The sequence below is a fragment of the Phodopus roborovskii genome, unplaced genomic scaffold, assembly GCF_943737965.1.
Source record: "Phodopus roborovskii unplaced genomic scaffold, PHOROB, whole genome shotgun sequence".
Lineage (NCBI taxonomy): Eukaryota > Metazoa > Chordata > Mammalia > Rodentia > Cricetidae > Phodopus > Phodopus roborovskii.
This window is the reverse complement of record NW_026126576.1, coordinates 963,717-985,141: the sequence shown is the minus strand read 5'-3', so window position 1 is coordinate 985,141 and position 21,425 is coordinate 963,717. Positions and strand designations below refer to the sequence as shown.

Here is a 21,425-nt window from a genome sequence, read left to right as displayed (position 1 = left end):
TGTGAGTCTTAAAGCCAGACCCATCTCTCCCCTGAGCTCCATACACAAATATCCAAAGGTTTATTGTTGTTTATTTGATTTTCTTCAGGTGGTGTGTGTGTGTGTGTGTGTGTGTGGAGAGAGAGAGAGAGAGAGAGAGAGAGAGAGAGGCCATTCTAAGCTCAAAATTTCAAGTGGTGCCCCATCCCTCTTAGAGCAAAATGACACACGAGGCTCCATGTAACCTGCCCTTTCTGTCTTCATTACTGTCCACTAGCTTCCCCTTGTCACATAGCTTCTGTCACAAGTGAGAAGCTTTTCTCACTGCCTTAATTTCTCACTTAACACTCTGATGTTAACTTGTTAAGCCTTCCTATTTTAAATTGGCTCTCTTCTGGTTTTTGCTTCTTTCATCATTAAAATATAAAAGATCCACAGGCACTTAACCTTTTTTTTGGTGGGCTTTGATGCTATATTTTCATATACCCAGCACTCAGAAAATCTAAAAATATTTATTAAATATAGTTAAAAAGATAAATGATAGTGACTAAAGTGGTTCATAATCATTAAGTAATTTAAACCATATATACATAATACATACATACACACACATATATACATATGATGAAATGTGTAGCTCAGCTTTTCTGATTCTGTAAGTCCTCTCCTCTTTCCTTTCCCACATGTTTGTAAGATATTTCCATTTGGTGTTACCACACATGGAGTCCAAGGTAACTTCCTACTTAATTTCTCTGCCCTCAAGAGCTAGCAGAGAACGTAGAGGTGCTTGGTAGGTATTTGTCTCCCTAAGTATTGACCAAACAAAGCTAATAATTACTAGAGTCTTCCATTCTGTGCTTGAATAGATAGTTCACTTTGGGTTGGGGTTAGGGTAAACAAATTAAGACTAAGGGAACTACATTACAATGCTGGCCATGGTTTTGCTGCAGACACTGATGAGCTACTGCCTCCTTCTGCTTTCACATACTGAAATCTGGTGTTTGCCATCTCTCTCCTTTGTTCTGCTTCCATGGAGAGAAATGCCTGAGAGAACAGGTCTGCATCAAATCAGTGTCTTCTGAGAAGGTGACTGGAGCATAAGACTTCTCTTTGAGGGTGTATTTTCTAGTGATGGGCAGGAGGAGGAAGGGAGAAAGGATTCAACAAGAAAGGATGGTGAGGAAACACTAGCAGGAGGAAGCTTTACCAGACCATAGTCTCTATCTGTCCTGGCTTTCAAGTATGCTTCCCAGAAGTTCTTCTGCTGTGCACACAGCTTTGTAGTTTATCCATTTTACAATGGTAGAGCTTTGCTGGACTGGAACAAATGAACATTTTCCCTGTCGTTTGAAATTTTTCTTAAAGGCATATTTAATAATAAAACCCCTGATATGTATTTAAGCTATTTACTCTTCTGATAAAGTTAATCCACCCTCCATAACAATCCTGAAGCAATCGATTTTTATTGCAAGGATTATCATAACCTCTTTAATAGTGCTGTACACATTAATTATTCTGGTGATTGAGAGATGAGGCTTCTTGCATTTTACAGCCTGGTCAATATTCAGTCTTCCCCTTTTGAAAAGAAATTATGAAATCTTTGAATACAGCTTCAGAGGTGTGGAAAAGAATTACTTAACCGTTTTCCCATTTTGATAAAATGTCTTACAGAGCATTAGTAGCTACCTATTCTATAGTATGGCAGATCATTGTATACTGTATATAGGTCGGAGTAAGATGAAAAGAAATATAAACCTCCATATATACCCATAACTCTGCCTACACAGACAAAGCCTGAACGGAAATAATGTAGCAACTGATATGGTTCCATAGGCTTTACTTTCTTTTTATCGAGTGTCCTTCCAGAAAAATCCCCACTCCTGGATTAGTTTTATCTCTTCCTAATCCATGCTCAAAAACCCTTAAATCCCCTACGTGAAATTCCAGGTGGGTGCTACCTGTGAGACCCCCCCTCTTATTGAAGGGGGAATCCTCTCTGTGGGAAATGAGCTTTCTTGATAGTCTTGTTAGTTGGGTTACCTATCAGTCATCAGTCCTGTGCATTTTAGAGGTAATCTACTATGAAAGCCACTAGTTTGTGTCAACCCTCCCTCATGTTTTCCTCCACCTTACAACACTGTATACTATACATAGTTGTATGACATTCATGGTGATGCGTTTTTTTGTGTAACTTGACTTCCAAAGGGTGTGCTTAGATACTCACCTAGGATTGTTCTAGGTGAGTTGATAAGCATGTTTCTGGATGAGGTTAGCATCTGAGTTTGTAGTCTAACTAGTTCATCTTTCCCAGTGAGTGCAGGTTGCAGCCAACCCACTGATGGTCCAGCTAGAATAAAATGGCTGACAGTCTCCTAGGGAAAAAACAAACACCTTTTCCTCACTGCTTTGCTTTTGAGCCTGGAAGTCCATTTTTGCCCTTGGTCTTGAACTGGAACTTTGCTTCTGGCTGAGTGTCTAGATGGTCAGCCGCAGACAGTGTACCTCCTTTTCTCCTTGTGTATGTCCTTTCTGTCCCACTTTTCTGGAGACCTTGTCCAATGTAGTGTTCTAACATGAAGTGGGCAAACAACTGTAATTAGTGGATTCTATGTGCAGTGCATGCTGGGTTCTTACACTGACACTTGCTCTGGAGTGTTTGTCTTCTATACTGGGAGACTGCAGAGGAATGAAGCAGCTTTTAGCAGAGATTAAGGTCCAGTGTCACCACTCAACACTTTTCCAGAATGCATGTGTATCTGGTGCCACAAAAACACTATCATTGAGTAGGAAAGTAAGTTTCAATAGGACTATGACACATGCTGTGTGAATGGTTGAGGCAGAGACACCATTTTCTTCCCTGTTACACAGACTATAAAGGGGGGAGATTCAAACACAATTCATGTGTTTGACCTTTGGGGAAAACAATTTTTGTATACTTTGTTAGGAATTATTTTTAGCCCAGTTTTCCTTCTTATCTCACAGCATTTTAAAATATTATTTTTCTTATTTTACATATTGATCCCAGTTACCTCTCCCTCTCATGCCCTCCAACCACCCTCCCATCTTATTCTTCCCCACTCCACAGGGAGGGTAATGCCTTCTAGGAGGGATCATCAAAATCTGTCAAGTCATTTGGAGTAGGGCCTAGCCCCCCACTCCTGCCTCTAGGTTAAGGGAGTATTCCTCCCATCATCTCACAGCATTTTTATTAGCTCACATAGGATATTTGTAAAATTCACAATAGCGCCTGCCATATTTAAACAAATCTGAGATGTTATCTGTTCTCAAATATACTGAAATGTGGGTACTCCTAAAGATTTTAAGCAGTGTCAATTATTATTGTAGGACACTATTTGTTGTACTTGTTTTTATTAGGTTAGAAGACTAAATAATACATTTTTAAACCAAGGAAGTACAATAGATTGGTTTGTATTAGTAAATGCAATCTTGAGTTGGGCAAAATGATCATTCAGGGAGACTGGGACAATACAAAGTTTGAATAGAAGATAATCCATTTGTGTTTGCACGTAGTTATCCAAACAGCAACAGAGTACCAAGCAGACCATGTTATTACTGAAGGTCCAAATTACTTGTTAACTTTTCTAAGAAGTTATTAAAGCATATTTCTTTCATTTTCTAAATGAAGCATAGAGCTGCCTTCATTATGGTTTCTCTAGGATCATTTAATAATCTAGCAGGGCTTGCTTCTTGGTGTGGTTCGAATGCTGATGCCCTTGCCCATTGTATGTGTTTAATCCCTAACCTTGAGCGTGGCTGCATTTTTGGGTAGAGCTATAAAATCTTCAATTTCATTTGCATTTATTTTAGCAGAGAAAATGGCAATCTTTAGTTCTCTGTGGCATACCATTGTCACACAGACGAGATCTGGTTCCTTCTGGGGAGGGGTCACTAGAACAGCTTTGCTTGCAAGGTTGTATACGTGGATCTTGGCAATAAAGTTTAGGTGCTCATACCACAGTTATCAGTTATCCTCAAGTGAGGGATGTGATCAGCAGGGGTGGAAGCTTCCTGACCTTTGACATGCCAGGGCGCTGTCTCTGCTGCACAGTACTGGTGATGAAAACAGCATGGCATCCATTCCATTCTGGTGTCTATGGACTGTGGAAGTCAGGCTTGTTATTGTTAGCAATGGGACAGGAAAGAGGGGGTAGTATGACACGTGACTAGAATTTGATGATGATGTGTGTAGACTCATGCACACTAGCAGAGTCCAAATCACTGAGTAGTGACTAAGCCTACATGTGAAGGTCATAGTTTCTAAGTCTGACTGCTTCTTAAAAGTCATCAAGGCTAGAGAAATGAGAACTGGAAAAATATGAGAAATGTCTAGAATGTTCTTGTAGGCAAGCAGCTTAGTAAATTGTTTAAAGAAATAGAGACCCATGTCAAAATAATACACCAGTCAAGTGTGAAGTGTGTTCTCCTGTGAAGATCTGAAACAATTTGAATACTAATAGAGAATCAGCCTCATAACCATCAAATTAATGATTGATTCTGGTAAAAATCAATGGGTTCTAGAATCAGAGATTTGGAGGTTGACAAATAAAATGTATATAATTTCAATGTTTCTCTTCTCAAAATTTACATTAAATTCTGAGAGAAAAATAGAATTTCACAGCAAAGAAGCCTAATGGACACCAGGTGATTAAAGCTAACATTGTTAAGAACGGGCTAACAGGGCATCATGTGTTTCCTGGTGTGAGGAGAATATAGAGTTGCTACACCAAAGGCAAAGAACTTTGTAAAGTGACTGCATTGCATTCTTTAAAAATGTCAAGCTCATGGAAGATTCAGTTTGAGGAATAGGTGCTGATTAAAGGAAGCTATGGGCATATAACAACTGAATGTGAGGCATGCTTCTTTGGTAGAGTCTGGGCAGAGGAGACATAGGACATTGTTGGGACAACCTGCACATATAGGTATTGCACAACAGTAAACATCAGAAAGAATTCTAATTATATGAGGATGCCACTTTTAGGAAATATTCACTGGTGTATCAAGGGGTAAATGAGTTGTCAAGCCTGTAACTTGACTGAAAAAAACAGGTGAGACAGATCATGAATGACACATCAGATGTGGTCACTTGCAACCTGGTAAATCTGGGTGAACAGTTAGTTTCCTATTGCTGCTTTCACAAGTTGCCATCAAATCAACACCTCATCCCGGAAGTCTGGGCTGGATAACTGTTTGCTCTTCTGCTGAGATGTCAACAGCCAAGATATCAGCAGGGCTCCATTTCTTTATGGGGGCTGTGGAGACAAATCAACTTCAGCTTCATTCAGGCTATTGGTTAAATTTGTGTCTGATAAACAGAAGTCTCTATCTAGTTCATCTACATGATGCTTCCTCCATGTGCAAACTAACAAGAGTCTGGATAATCCAGGATCTGTTCATCTAAAATAAGCAGTCTTATTTATTCCAGCAACATCTTTTGTGGTATTTTACATTTATGACAAGTCCCAAGAGTTCTGGAGCTGAGTTTCTGGAGTATTCTACACCTTTCTTATTAATTTTGTGTCAATTTGAGATGTCATCAAATAAAAATATGGGAGGGAACACAGCATCACTAAGTTCTTGGTGATCTTGTCCTGCTCTGACAGCGCCTGGTCTGTGTTCTCTGTTTATCTCCCAGGCCACCACCTAATCAAGCAGGGTACCTGTGAGGTGGTCGCCGTGCACCGCTGCTGCAATAAGAATCGCATAGAGGAACGCTCTCAAACGGTCAAATGTTCCTGCTTTCCAGGCCAGGTGGCCGGCACAACTCGGGCACAGCCTTCATGTGTTGAAGGTAAGGGCCTTTCTGGTCAGGCTTCCTAGTACTTCAAAAGTGCTGAACATCAACCTGTAGAAATCCATGGTGCTTTGAGGGAAGTGTTGGTTCAAAAGTTGGCAGAAATCCAAGCTTCAAAAACTCTTGATGAATAAGGCAAGCCTTTAATAATCTCTCTTAAGGGGACTCTCCCTCCCTCCCTCTCTCCCTATATTCTTCGTTATGGGATAGCTGAGAGGGCATGCTTTAAAGCCACTTTGCTCACCTGTCTCCAAATGCCACTTAGACCAAGCACTTCTTTCTCAGTCTCCCCTTTGTAACTATGTCTCCTACTGTTCTTTTGGAATTGGTTCTGGGATTCTCTATGGATACCCAAATATTCATGGAAGCTCAAGAGCCTTATCTAAAATTGATGGATCATATTAGCCACCTGTGTCCATTTTCTTGTATAATTGTCCTATAATGTCTAAAACAATGTAAATATTATATAATGATTATTTTATATTCTATGGAGACAAAATCCTGTATGTTTACAGTCACATATACTTAAAACAATGTAATTTCTATCTGTGATCAGTTAAGTTTAAGGATGTTTAGTCAATGTATATGAGAGGTGACTATACTTAGAATTGTCAGTGTGGCCTACACAGTAATATCCCACTTATTATTAATATCCTTTTCATTACTTCTAGTTTCTCATGTTTTAAAATTAAAAAAAAATTATTGGTATATGAGTGTTTTTCTGACAGGTATCCATATGCAATGCCAGTGGAGGCCAGAAGAGGGTGTCAGGACCCCCACAAATATTTTGTGTGGGTGCTGGGAACTGAACCTGGGTCCTCTCCAAGATCAGCAAGTGTTTTTACCCATGGAGTCATTTTTCTGGATCCTACTTTATTGTGATAACAAACATTTCTGAAACATCTTTGGAGCAATTTTCCTGATAATAGTTTGGGATCATGTATTATTCTTTGATAGTCTCCAAGTCCCTAGCAGAATATTGTACTAATAGCTTTTGTGTGAGAGAGAATGATTATAAAGCGAATGACCATTGGTGCTTGTAGGTAGAGGCCTAGGATTGACACTGAGTCCCAAGGCTCTTGTAGCAGACGCCTAGTTGGAAACGAGGCATATGATACTTGCTCCGCAGTTGTCTGTAGGTTTCATGAATCTGACCAGCACAACAAGTTCAGGAACCTTTGCGATGCCTGCTGAAAGCTCAGCAGTGAAGACACCAACAAACAGATTCTTAACACTGCATCTTACTGCACAGTGACAACTGTCTCCACCCCCAAACACAGACAGAAATGCCCCCCTGGTACTGGGTAGTCACAGTTTGACAATGAACCTCTCAACTACCTTTAAGGTGGAAAAGTGCAAAGGGAAACTTTCCTCCCTATAATTCCTTATGAGAAGCCATGGGTTGATTGTATTGCTGAATTCAGACTTTGTAAGGCTAACATGTACATACCCCATGTGTCTTAGGGCTTCAATTGCTGTGAATAGACACCATGACCATGGCAACTCTGATAAAGGAAAACATTTAATTGGGTGGCTTACACTAAAGAGGTTCAGTCCAATATCATCATGGTGGGACATGGTGGTGTGTAGGCAGCCATAGTGTGGGAGATGGAACTCAATATTTTATGTCTTGATCTGAAGGCAATAGGAAGTGAATTGAGCATATGTGAGACCTCAAAGCCCACCTCCACAGTGACACACTTCCTCCACCAAGGCCATACCTGCTCAAAAAAGCCACACTTCCTAATAGGGCCACTCTCTGTTACCTTATGGGGGCCAATTATATTCAGTCTACCACACCATTACCTATAAACACATTCTACTCTTCATGTGCACCTGGAAGTCACAGAAAAGTTCTGCAGTGCAGTACACGAGTCTTCATGTAGTATGACATATAGCAAGGTGAATATCTTTAAAGCAAGGAGCTTTCACTGTTATCTACAGGAATCTTTCCCTCTTCAAAGCTCTGTAGATATTGATAAAGGACTATAGAGCCTTAAAACGGATAAGGATCTTTAACATTTAAAAAAATGAAATAACCTGACATTGACATAGAAAATCAGTGACTGCACCTTGATCAGTTTTGAGTGTCTGGGGAGAGCTCCATCAATGGAACACTTATGTCACCCCTTCCCCACCCCAAGACTCAGGGGACATCATTAAAGAGGAGGTGGAAAGATTGTAAGAGCCACAGGTCGGGGAGGACAGGAGCCAAAGAGCATTTCAAACCTGTAAGATCTAGCCAATCAGCATTCTAGCGGGGACTCTGGAGGGACTCAGGAGTTCCTCCTAAGGTAGAGGAGGGGGTTTCTAACAGTTGATGGCTTCTGAGGGAGGGTATCAGAGTTTATAAAAAGAGTGGCCAGTTGTTGATCTACCACGTTCCAGAGGGTGGCCTCACACTTGCGTATGGGTGGTACAAGAAGCAATCAGAGAGCTTCCAAAAACAGCAACAAGATGATAAAAAGTTTGGAGGAGTGGGAAGGTGGTGGTGGTGTGTGGACCCAGGATGAGTGAGAGTGAGGAGTGTCGATGAATATAATCAATATATTTTCAAAGCATTAACAAAGATATTAAAAATGCTACTTAAACTCACCAAATTACCCTGTCCTCAACCAGGACCATAGAGAGCCTTTATCTTTTCCATTTACTATTCCAAGTACTGTGTGTTCTGTCTCTTATATCAGTTTACTTTTTCCCCTTCCCCACACTTGCTAATTCCTTATGCCAGGGGCTAACGTACATTTTGCTCATATGATTGTCATCCCACATCCAGAATCTATCTCCTGGAAAAACAGAGTGGACCTGTGACTCTCATGCTAAAACCACACTTAGCTGTAAGATGAGCTTCGGATTCTGTTCCAAGCTCAAGCAAATTTCCAAGATTTCACTGTGTCTTTCCCCTCTCAATTCCTCTGCCTTAGCCAACATAGAGCATGCTGACTTCCACCCATCTCTGCTCCAGGTCATACGTTTGGCTTACCGTATTCCATCTCCTGTATCGTTTTGCTCCCCCCCCATACCATTTTTCTGTAAAAACTCTGCAGTGTGCATAGCCTCCTGATAGTCTGCAAGCAGTGTTTTTACCTTCTTGCACTGGCTGGCTATGAACTAATTGCAGCTTGACAGAGAACTGACTCATCCTAACTAATCATTGAAGGTAACAGTTACCTTTTTCCTCTGTGGGCTTGAAACCTCTTCTAAAGGAAGTGATGAATCATAATATGGACTATTTTTGTATCCTGTCTAGCCTAGCATCTTTGTAAAAAAAAGTTTTACATGTAATATTTTGCAGTAGTCAGCACTTCTAATGGTACTTGCAAACTAATGACATGATGATTTCTGTTCCCACCATCTTAGTAGAGGGAATATATGAATACCTCAAGTCTCTCCTACAAAGTAAGAATATGAATACCCCAGATCTCTCCCCACCCCAGTTTAAAAAATATAAATACCCCTATCTTTGACTTTCACCCTTGCAATAACTATAGTATCTAGTTAGTATATTTTTGGTATATCTATAGATTTTAGAGATAGAGTGAAGACTACAATTATCAATGTATGTTTTGTATAGTTTCTTTAGGTCCATCTAGTTTCTTCTATCAGTATTGGATCCTAAATATATTTATTGATCTAACTTGGCTTTTTATTGACTCCACAGAATTCTATCAAAGGGATTGGCTGTAACTAAGTTATTCCTCTATTGATGGGTAGTTTGGATGTGTCTATGGCAAATCCAACATACTCATAGGCCAGCTACATGACCGATCTTTCAAGCATTTTAGAAGCAGTACATGATGATAGACAATCATTTAATGACAGTCTATGTAGTTCTGTTGAGCAGGACTTTCTGTGTTGGTACAGATGTCCTATCAAGAAAAATGATGTTCCACATGTGGCTAGTATAAGTTAAAGTGGGCATGTCTGTCATAAAGCATTATATTAGATAGTACATCATTTGATTTATATAATATTCAATTTCAATATAACATTTATGGCAAGAGACTACCAACCAAGCAGTATCCCAAAGAGAACTGATTGTGTTTACTTGTTCTATTCACCCATACCTAGCATTCCTTGATAAATAGCAATGTTCAAGGAATGTTTTTTGGATCCAAGTCATTGAGGGAGCTCAGACATTTCAAGCTTTAGTTAGGATGTACATCTGTTTCTTATCCACCTAGCCATCCATTCCTTATCTGAATATTTCCATTAGGGCTTTTTAGCTTTACCTGCTTAATCTTTATCCCATAATAATTATGCAGTATCATGTTAATTGGCATGTGGTTAGACCCATTCTCTGCTGATATGTCCTTCTTATCTTATTTGTAAATAAGAGTAGAAAGAAGATATAAAACATAAAATTCACTCGAATTTACATTTAAATGAAAACAGAGGCACAGAGATGTTGGAGCAGGGCACTAATTAATGTTGACATAGAAATTTGAATATCCTTCTGCATTATTGTTAATCCACACCACAGATACTTATCTGAGGTTTTCATTGCTTTTCTGTGAAAGCTTAGCCTTTATTAGTTAAATACAAAACTTAGATATTTTTACCAGTTTTTAAATTACAATTAGCTCCAAATTATTTAAATCCATCTTCAATACACATTGGGGATTTGGAAGGAGGAAGGGGAATTATTCTGAGCTGTGGCTCTTTGTGTCCTGAAACAGAAAGTTGTTCTGTGGGTAAAATTTCTTTATTTAAAATCTGTACTGGCATATGCAAGGCCATTTTGTGATGGGAGCAATGTTCTACACATTTATCAAAACACAACCCTATAGTGATAATGCTGACTGGGTTTATGATAAAGACAGATAAATGTGTACTACAAGAAAGCTTAATTTATTTTGTCAAAATGAATGCTTAGTAAATATTGGATTTAAAACAGATTAATAAGACATAAGCTCTGGGATGGAAGACAGTTTCTTTTAAAGATAATTTTTTAAGTCTCTTGATAAGGCTCAAATTTTTGTGCCTTTCTCATTTGTGAAAACTGGTTTCATTACGGAGAGTGTTACTATTTGGTCCTGACAGTTCTCACTACACTGAGGGCTGTGTGATGGAACAGGGTCTCTCTTTATGATGTGTTCTCACTGGGTTTGGTGTTTCAGTTGGGTTTATTCTCCTAGACACTGAGTTTCTGTCAGGGGCAGTCAGGATAATGGCAATGAAGCTTACTTCACACAAGCACCTCGGGTGTGTGTATGTATGTGGGTGTGTGGCAGGATATATATCTTGAGTCTTGGATTATTCATCAAGTTTTAATTGAGCTCCTTGATGTTGGCCTTATCCTACATACTGGGGATAGTGTAACAGTAAACTGTAGTACCATTTCCAAGAAGCCCATGGGACTCAAGGAAAGAGAGACATAAACTCTCACAAATGCAAGATTGTATTGCAGAATAGAGAAGGTCAGCTATGCACCACATGAAAAGCAGTGGGTCTTAACTGTCTAGGTAGGAGGTGAAAAGTTGGAGAAGGCAAAGAAGCAGCACAAGGTGTATGTGAGTCATTGGGCAAGCATGCATACCCGAAGACAGGAGGAACAGAGCCCTGGATATTGAGGTGATATTTCACTGATTCTCGGAGTTCACATTTTAGGACAGCGGAGGAAGCAGATTGTTTGCCAGTAGAAAAGTTGGGAATTGCTATGAGCCAAGCTCCTATGGAGCTCCCTGGGACTGCTGAAAGGTCAAGTGTGGTCCCTGCTTTTGACAGGCCCTCTTCTCAGCATAGGTTACATAGTGAGCTCTGGATTTGTGTTTAGAAGAGTGAGAGCAGGTGTGTACATACAAATTTTAAAAGGGCTGCATTGTCCATAGTAGGGGCAGGAAGGAAAACATGGAATAGAGTTGATATGCCTTTTACTGTGGATGAGGATTCCATTCACCAACCAAAGCTTTGAACAGATCTAATACACCACAAAATCCTCCCATTTTTTTCTGAGTTGGTATACAAAGTATTAAATACCTATGACTGAGAAACATGGATTTTGTGCCCCCTGGAAACATTGGGCAGGCTTGGGAAAGATTCTACTCATCTCTGTTATATAGAGCTACAGATGTACAGATGTTGCTAAACAGTTTACAGTGCATAGTAGACTGCACAAGAAAGACTAACCTGACCTCAAATGACAATAGTACCATGGTTGGGAAATCTTGACTTTGAAGTCTCCAGTATGTATACATGTATTTGTGAGTCTGTGTTTGGCAAGAAGATCATTAAAAACAAAAAACCCAAAGGATTTTTTGGATTTACAAAGCAGCTCTTTCAGGACTAAGTGAACTTATGGAAGAAACAGTACTATGTTGCCAGTAAAATCAACAAATACAATTCCTATAAGGTAGTTTAGCTCTTTACTGCTCACATAATATAGCTGTGTAAAGTTGCTATGTTTTCTCTATTAGGAAAAGCAAGATACTGAATTCATAACATCATTAGTGAAGAGCACAGTGTGCATTTTGGAATAGCAGCATTTAGTACAAGATTTTAGTGTGTTAAAACCTCAGTGCGGAGTTTCAAAGATATATATTCTTGGATGATGTTTTCAAAATCACTTCATCCATACACTGAGGTTAAAGATAGACTTAAAGAAAAAACAGAAAAATCAGTAGGGTCCCATAGACTGCCCCCAAACATTACAGGCTATTGCCAATGCTATTGGTTACCCTCCAGAACCAGCTGGTACTCAACTGGAAGCTTCATCCCTATTGCCTACTGTGCATAGTGCTGCAGGGGCTATGTATGTTACCAAAGGAGAAAAGTAATCAGTAATTTTACCCAAGTATGAACCCTGCAAGCTACAATCATAACATGCCTGGCAAGATGTGCCCACTGGTACAATAGTGGCAAGAATGTTATAGAATCTCTTTTTGATTGGATTTAAAGCCTGCTCCAAGATAGACACTATCAACAAGACCACAGACCTGTGGTTATAGAGATCCTGGGCTGTAGGGGAAAACCTGCTACTATTATTTTGCTAAATGAATAAGATGATAATGAGTTATTGATATATCCTTAGAATACTACATCTCTGAATCCTTGTCAGAGAAACTGCTTCTTACAGTAGATGTGATTGGCACAGAGACGGACAACTGGTCCACATGCAGACAATAAAAGACTTAGGAGTGCTCAATCCTAAATGGATATCCTCCATGGCCCAGGATTCTATGTGGAACAGGCATTAGAAAGATGATAAGTGTCAGAAGTGGTAGATGAATACAAGGAAACAATGTTTTTCAGAAACAGCTGCACACACGAATTCACAGAAACAATATAAACAAGAGTTATGCAAACTCAAGCAGACAAAATTCCAGCGTGGAGGAGCGGAGGTGGGATGAAATCTGATCCCAGCTGAGGAGCCACTGGAACTTGGTTGTGGTTGATAGAAAGTCCGTTTTCATCAGAAGTTTGACACCTGGTGTATTTACCACAATTCAGGGCAGGCCTTGAGCCCAGAGTATTTTGACAACACAAATTGGACATGATGGCTTTTATTTTAAAATAGCGAGACAGATGATAGACAGTGAGAGGAAGAGAGAGAAACTATGCATATATGAAGTTGGGTCTGTAGGGATGTGGGGGAAAATCTGGGCAGAGGTAGGTGAACTTGGTTAAAATATATGATATAGCATTCTTAAAAAATTAATAAAAGATTATTTTAAAGACCCAACAAAAAGAAAGGCCTTTTAATAATGTAAATACAATGAAATTAAGTCAGTGAGAGACTAACAATTGAGAAGGCAGTCCCTTCTTTGCACTAAAGCAAAACAGGGAAAATTAGTTGCGTGGCACTTAGACCTAGAAAACACTTATACAATTCACTAGCCACTATCAAAGCCCAGGGGGCGCCACTGTCATGATTTTGTTTTTCCTTTCTGTGCATAACTGGAAGTTAAGGGTATTTATTATGTGTCTTCCTAAACTAGGAAGGTGTTTTACTTTAAAAATAGACATAACAGGGCATTTACTTGTTTAGAGTAGATTGTGATGTTCTCTAACAGGAATGGCAGACATGCCTCCCACAAGGCATTCTCCTGTGGAGAAATAGCCCAGGAAAGTGGGCAGATGTCATTGACAGTTATTTTAATAGAATCCAAAGTCTGTGCCTTCACTTCATTTCCGAGCTAGGCTCCAGCTGTGTCAGAAGTTCTGCCTTCTCCATGCCTATCTCCCTCTGAGGTCAGACCTCAGTCAGTTCTCACCTTTGCTGTGGGAATAATAGACAATCGTCAGTGTGGAAGGGCATCCAAAACCGGTGCTTTGGTTTCTGCCCTGGCCCCTTTCTTTTTCTTCTCTTCAGGGACATTTGCTGCTAGGTCTTTCCCCAGAGAAACTCCATGGAGAAAATATGTCACTAGAGCCCCCTTACTGTGTTCTCTTGTTAGATATAAGCAGGAATTTTGTTTTTGCAAATGTGGCAATTTAAATAAAATTCCAGAGTAACTTGTTATTTTAATGCATGACACCTTTTAAGCAAACAAAGGAAAACCAGTAAAAGAAAAATTGTAAGAACTTGATATTGTATTTTCTTTTACCTAAATCTTTAAAAAGTATATTTATAATTAGAAGATTGTACTGGGTGTATACATGCAGAATATTAAAATGTAACCTTTTTATTATTATTATTATCATTATTATTTGCTATTTAAAACAGAGGCTTGCCACAGAAACCTAACACTCAGTTCAATCCCTGGCACCCACATAAAGGGGGAAGGAAACAACCAAATCCACAAAGTTGGCCTGTAAAATCTACATACATGTCATAACACACCCCCAACCATACACATAATAAATATTTTAAAAGGTCAGCTCTAGTGGATCAAAGAATTAACCATAAGACCAAAATTTCAGAAACTACCAAAAGAAACAGGCAACACTTGAGGACATTGGTATGGGCAGTGGTTTTCTGGATAGCATTCTCAAGCACAGGGAATAGAGACAAAAATTCACAAGTGGCAAAGGGAACTACCAATAGAGTGGAGACAGCATACAGAATGGCAGGGAACCTTTGGCAGCTATGTTTTTGATAGGATGAATAGACAGAATCTATGAAGAGCTGAAAAAGAAAACCCCCAAGAAACAGCAGTCAAATTAAAACATAGATAAGTTATTTGAAGAACACACATGATCAACATTCAAGAAAATATGTTCAGCATCAAGCTACTGGAAATATGCAAATCAGAATTGTGCATTATCTAAATGTGCATTATCTAAAAATTAAAATATAAATTCTGGCAAGGATGTGTAGCAAAAACCAAATGGTAATACAGTGGAATGCAAAGTAACAGAGCTGTTGTTGAAAACAATATAGAAGTTTCTTTTGATTTTATTTTTAAATTAATTTTTATTTCAATTAAAACAATCTTATTTTACATATCAATCCAATCCCTCTCCCTCCCACCTTCCCATTCTCCCCATAATCCCCCCATCCTACCCCTCATCCACTTTTCAGGAAGAGTGAGGCTTCCCATGGGGGATCATTAAAGTCTGTCACATCATTTAGGGCCATACCTAGCCCCTCCCGCAAGTATCTAGGCTGAGAGAGTACTGCTCCATAGGGAATGGGCTCCCAAAACCCATGCACTAAGTATAAAAATACTGACCCACTACCAGAGGCCTCATAGACTGCCCAACTGACACCCATGTTCAAGAGGCCTGGTTTGGTCTTATGCTGGTTCCCCAGGTGCCAGACTGGGGTTCATCAGCTTCCACTTGTTCAGGTCAGCTGTTTCTGTGGGTTTCTGCTGTTCTTGACCCCTTTGCTCATCACTCTTCCCTCTCTACATTTGTATTCCAAGGAGTTTGGCTCAGTGCTTAACTGTGAATCTCTGCTTCTGCTTCCGCTAGCTACTAGATTTAGACTCTAGGATGGCATTTAAGGTAGTCATTGATCTCATTATAGGGGAAGGACATTTAAGGTAGCCTCTCCTTTATTGCTTAGATTCTTAGTTAGGGTCATCCTTGTGGATTTCTGGAGATTTCCCTAGTGCCAGGTTTATTCTTAAGCCCATCATGGCTCCCTCTATTAAGATATCCCTTTTCTTGCTCTCCTTCTCTGTTCTCTCAACTGGACCTTCCTGATCCCTCATGTTCCCCCCCTCACCTTCCCTCCTCTTTCTCCTACTTCCCTCCCCCCATCCCCCTATGCTCCCAATTTACTCAGGAGATCTTGTGCCTTTCCCCTTCTCAGGGGTTCATGTATGTCTTTCTTAGGGTTCTCCTTGTTTCTTAGTTTCTCTATTGTAGGCTGGTTGTCCTTTCCTCTGTGTCTAATATCTACTTAAGAGTGAGTGCAAAACATGTTTTTCTTTCTGTATCTGGGTTACCTTACTCAGGATAGTTTCTTCTAGTTTCATCCATTTGCCTATGAATTTCAAGATGCCATTGTTTTTTTCCACTGTGTAGTACTCCATAGTGTAAATGTACCACATTTTCTTTATTCATTCTCCAATTGAGGAACATCTAGGTTGCTTCCAGATTCTGGCTATTACAAATAATCCTGCTATGAACATAGTTGAACAGATGTCCTTGTTGTATGAATGTGCATCCTTTGGGTATATACCATACTGATTTTCAAAGTGGTATACAAGTTTGCATTCCCACCAGCAATGGAGGAGTGTTCCCCTTTCTCCACATCCTCTCTAGCTTAAACAGTCATTGGTATTTTGGATTTTAGCCATTCTGACAGGAGTAAGATGGTATCTCTGAGTTGTTTTGATTTGCATTTCCCTGATTGCTAAGGATGTTGAGCCATTTCTTAAGTGCCTTGCAGCCATTTGAGATTCCTCTATTGAGAATTCTCTATTCAGTTCTGTACACCCTTTTTTTAAATTGGAGTACTTGGTGTTTTGGTGGCTAGCTTATTGAGTTCTTTGTATATTTTGGGGATCAGCCCTCTGTCAGATGTGTATTAAAATGTCTAAACTAGTTAAAATAAGTCCCTCATTTGGTCCACACATTCTAACCCTAGGTATAACATGCATAAGAAAGAAAATCAGCACACCAGAGAGAATCCCGTGTGTGCCTGTTCCAGCCATGTTTCACAGTAGCTAAAGTTTGGAACTGGCCTGTGTACCAATCAACACATGAAGATCACAGAATAGATTCTTAATCAGAGAAGTATGGAATATTACTTGTGGGACAATGGATGGAACTGGAGGGTGTGCTAAGCCACCGAGAGAATCACAGAAACACTCCACATTCTCTCTCATATATAAATACTAAAATAGAATAAGAAAGTTAGACCTTAAATACAAGAGCGATTACTATGGACTGGAGAGAATGCTGGGAAATGAGAAATAGGGTAGGTGAACATGATCGATTCAGATGTATGTGTATATGGTAAATATCAGAGTAATCCCATCACTCTGTGCATTAAAGCCAATGGTACAAGAGTGACCAAAGTATTTTAACCTTTTTCTCATGACAGGAGAGCATATTTTTTTCTATAATAGGAACCTCAGTAATACTCTACTCAAGTTCCTTTTGTATATGACATTAGAAGTGTCTTGTTTGAATAAGTTTCTGGCATTTATTTGCAGGGCATTGACTTCCTCGCTTTTTACTTCTTTCATACCCAGTTTACATTTTATTTCACATTTCTTCCTGTTCTTTCTCCCTTGCTTGCTACCCAGTCATTTCCCCAGAAGCTATGGATTTCTTTGTCTCATTACACTCATTGCTGGTGTGGGATCCCGCCACCGTTCTCATCTGCTCTGCGACTCAGGTCTTACAGGGTTCCAAGAGCACTAGAAGGTTTGCCCCAAACACATTCTTCAGCAGTCTCACTAAGGCCATCTGTGTCTGCTGGCTTCCAGGTGGGCCACTGACCCATTGTCCCTTGCATTTTCTCTTGGTCACATCATGAAGCATGTGGTGTGGCAGCTTCTCCCAGGCTTTCCTTAGCGCTCCGGTACTGCCTCAGAGTGTTCGAGGGTCCCACTGAGTGCAAGGCTTTTTGTTCAAGAAGTCATTTTAAAGACAAAATGTCCTTTGGCTTCATCTCTAACTCTGTATAAATGTAACTAAGCATTTATCTTGATGTCTATCTGGAACCAAACTAAGGCGTTTAGGAAATAATGAAGAAACTGGTTGACACTATGAGTATAGTAAGACTATAGGTTCCTCACTAATCTACATTTTTATTTTTATTATTTATTTAATTTATTATTATTATTATGTGTGAAGATGTCAGAGGACAGAGGACAGTTTTTTTCCCCCAAGAGGACAGTTTTTAAGAATCAGTTCTATTTCTTTCCATCATGGGTTCCAGGGATTGAGCTCAAGTTGCCCGATTCAGGTAGAAAGTACTTTTACCTGATGTTATATCATGCCAACCAGGTTCTTACTAATCTGAAATACCATTTTACCACAATAGGCAAATGTGAAGGCATCAAACGTCAAGTATTGATAAAAGCATAGGACATGAAGGACCTTGAGTTGATCAATACAGTACACATCCATTGAAATACTGTTAATGTTAAAACATTTAGTTATTTCCCCTTTCTCCCTTTTTTTGAAAAGATTCTTTTTGCATATAACATATCATGATTGTAGTTTCCCCTTCCCCCTCTCCTCTCTGGATCTACTACCTTTCTGTCTCTCATTAGAAAAGAACAGACTTCTAAGATATAACAACCAACCATGATGGAAAAAAAAAAAGACAAAGCAAAAACTACCATATTGAAGTTGGACATGGCAATCCAACAGGAGGACCAGAGTCCTAAGAGAAGGTACAAAAGTCAGAGACCCACTTGTTCTCACAGTCAGGAGGCACATAAAATACTAAGCTAATAGCTATAATATATATACAGGGGACCTTGTGTTGGCTCATGAAAACCTTTAAAATATATCTGGAGATGGAAATGTCAACCCTCTTTATATGATTATTATATGCATGTATCAAATAATTATAAACACATTACACTACATTCCAGAAGGCTGCTTAATTTTGGTGCTTTCATCTTTAATTACCACCTTAGAAGAAGACTGTTTATTTCTGATCCCATGTGCCCTTTGCTGCTTCTGAGAGCTTTTGGGACAATCAGAAGAAGAAAAACGGGTAAAGGTGCTTTGAAATGATAGAAGTTCCCTGCAGTTGTAGGGTGAAATCATTATGATATTTGGAGCTTTAAGTTTCAATACCATGCACCCTAGTTCAGTAGTAGACTCTGACCATAAATAACCCATGTGACAATGTACCATTTTCTGTCTTGGCGTGTAATGATTTAAATAGAGAACTGTTAACCTAGATCACATATCTACCTGACTCATTGAGTGTCAGTCTCCTTGCTAATTCTTTCCTGTATTATCTCATTTAAATGATCTCATCAGTCAGTAGCCCAGAAACCATGGTTACATAAGGACACAGGGAAATCTAACTCTTTTTAGCAAGGTGTGAAATGACCCTATGTTCTCATAACATTGTATTGCCATGGCCTGATTGGGAAGTGTTTTAATACACTGACTTTTTGTGTTATTATTGTAGTTAAAAAAATATGGCTCTAGAGAGAAAGACATCATGTAACAGAGTTCAAGTGAAGAGTTTTCTTTTTTTTAATTAGGGAAAAACAATTGCAAAATGGGAATGTGGAGGGGGGAGACCAACCTTAGGGGGCAGGAGCAGCAGGAGAGAGGAGTCAGGGAGGAAGTGAGGGGAGAGAGAGAGAGAGAGAGAGAGAGAGAGAGAGAGAGAGAGAGAGAGAGAGGGGGGGGGGGGGGGAGGTGAGCAGGGCCCTTTTAAAAGGGAATGCAGTGAACAGGAACAAATGTTGCTTAGTGGCAGCAGCTAAGGGCGTATCCTGTTAGAACTCCAAAGGCACACAAGTACAAATGCCTAAGTAGTAACAACTATATTGCTACCTTTTGTAAAACAAGGATTTGTTTCCGGTGGGCATGTCTAGTGAAAAGGAAGAGGTGTATATTTAAGGGTCAGCATGTGAGCTCTGATGTTAGACTGTATGTTGTCCTACTCCCTTTGTACTTCTGCACATTAGAGTTTTCAAGCTAGGAGAAAAAAAAATCTATCAACCCCAGCTTTGGAGGAAAATTTAAATGAGATAATACAGGAAAGAATTAGCAAGGAGACTGAGACTCAATGAAAAAGTTGAACTTTAAGTTTTTATTTACTTGACACCGAGAGAACTTATCCTGTTTTCTCCATATAACGCCATGTAATCTTGATGGATCATTAACTGCTCCCTGTCCATCTTGCATGCCCTTTCCTCTCTTATACCCAACTGCCCCCCACTTTGCTGTGCTTAGTAGACGTGGTGAGAGGGGCATCCTTCTCGTGTTCCTTTAAGAGGCATGCAGCTTTTCACCCTGGATTGTAACACCAGCTGTGACTGGCATTTCCAGCCTTCTTTCTGTTGAGATACCTTCCCTCTTTACCTGATTTGTTGACAGTTACTATCACTAAAGCATGTGGAACTTTCAAAATGCTCTTATACATCTACCAAAGTGATCATATGGTTTTTATAATTTATTCTCAGAATGTAGTGGATTACATTGATTCATATTTAATCATCCTTGCACTTGAGAGGCAACTCCCACCTGATCATATTGTGCAATTACTTCAACATCCTGTTGAATTTGGTTTCTTAGTGTTTTTGAGGGTTTTTTTTTTTGCATTCATTTTTATGAAGTATGTTGGCCTGTAATTTTCTTTACTTCTAGAAGTCTGACATGACATTGGTATGAGGCTAATTCTGGCTTTACAAAATGAGTTTGTAACATTCTTTCTGCTTCACTTCTTTGTAATTTTGAAAACAGTCAAAATTAAACTCAGTAAAGTTGGCAGATAGAAAAATTAAAAAAAAAAACGGATTAAAAATTGGCTTGCATTTGCATGTAGTAATAAAGAATTTTGAAAAGATCCCATTTGTGGTGGTATGATAAAAACAAAATGCTTAGGAAATTTAAGCAAGGAGGTCAAAGATCAGCATCCTGAAAGCTCTGTGATGTTTCAGAAGGAAATTAAACAACATAAAGGTGAGTATTGTTGCCAAATGTCCACAATGACCTGTAGATCCCTATCAAAAACTCAGTGGCATTTTCATAGACATGGAAAAAAGTCCTAAAATTTATGTAAAGTCACAAAGAACGCAAATAGATCAAGAGTTTGTAAGAAGAAGACAAGGCTAGAGATACTACACTTCAAGATCCATGTACACCTCAAAGCTATAGTAATCATACAACAGTATAGGTGTGCCATAACCTAGTGATAAGCTTATATACATTTTATCAAGGCATTTGAAGTATTCACTGAATATTATGTGAATAATATTTCAATAGCTGTACTAGAAAAAGTGCATGGCTGTAAGAAAAAGACTCCCTCATACCATACACCACAGACCACTCTGATATAAGAGACTATAGAGTTGATAAGTGAATGACGGAAAACCGTTGACACTGGCAATGGCCTTTTAGGCATGATACTAAAAACACAGGCAACAAAAGCAATTCAAAAAAAATATATACAGTAACCCTCTTTCTAGTCTATAATCCATAGGACATAAAATCAGCCCTCAGTGTGTTGTACAGGGTAAACAGATGCTCTCAGCTACATCCTCATCCTGGAAATCAGTATCTCTAATGCTTCTGTACCACCATTTTCACTGAA

General features: G+C 39.3%; 1 protein-coding gene across 1 annotated transcript in view; it reads left to right on the top strand.

Annotated features, from left to right (window-relative positions):
* Positions 1-21,425, top strand: part of Tafa4 (TAFA chemokine like family member 4) — a 150,454-nt gene that overhangs the window by 118,670 nt on the left and 10,359 nt on the right. Inside the window, exon 3 of the mRNA XM_051203517.1 lies at positions 5,633-5,788. Within this exon, the coding sequence (XP_051059474.1) occupies positions 5,633-5,788 (156 nt within the window). The remainder of the gene's footprint in view (positions 1-5,632; positions 5,789-21,425) is intronic.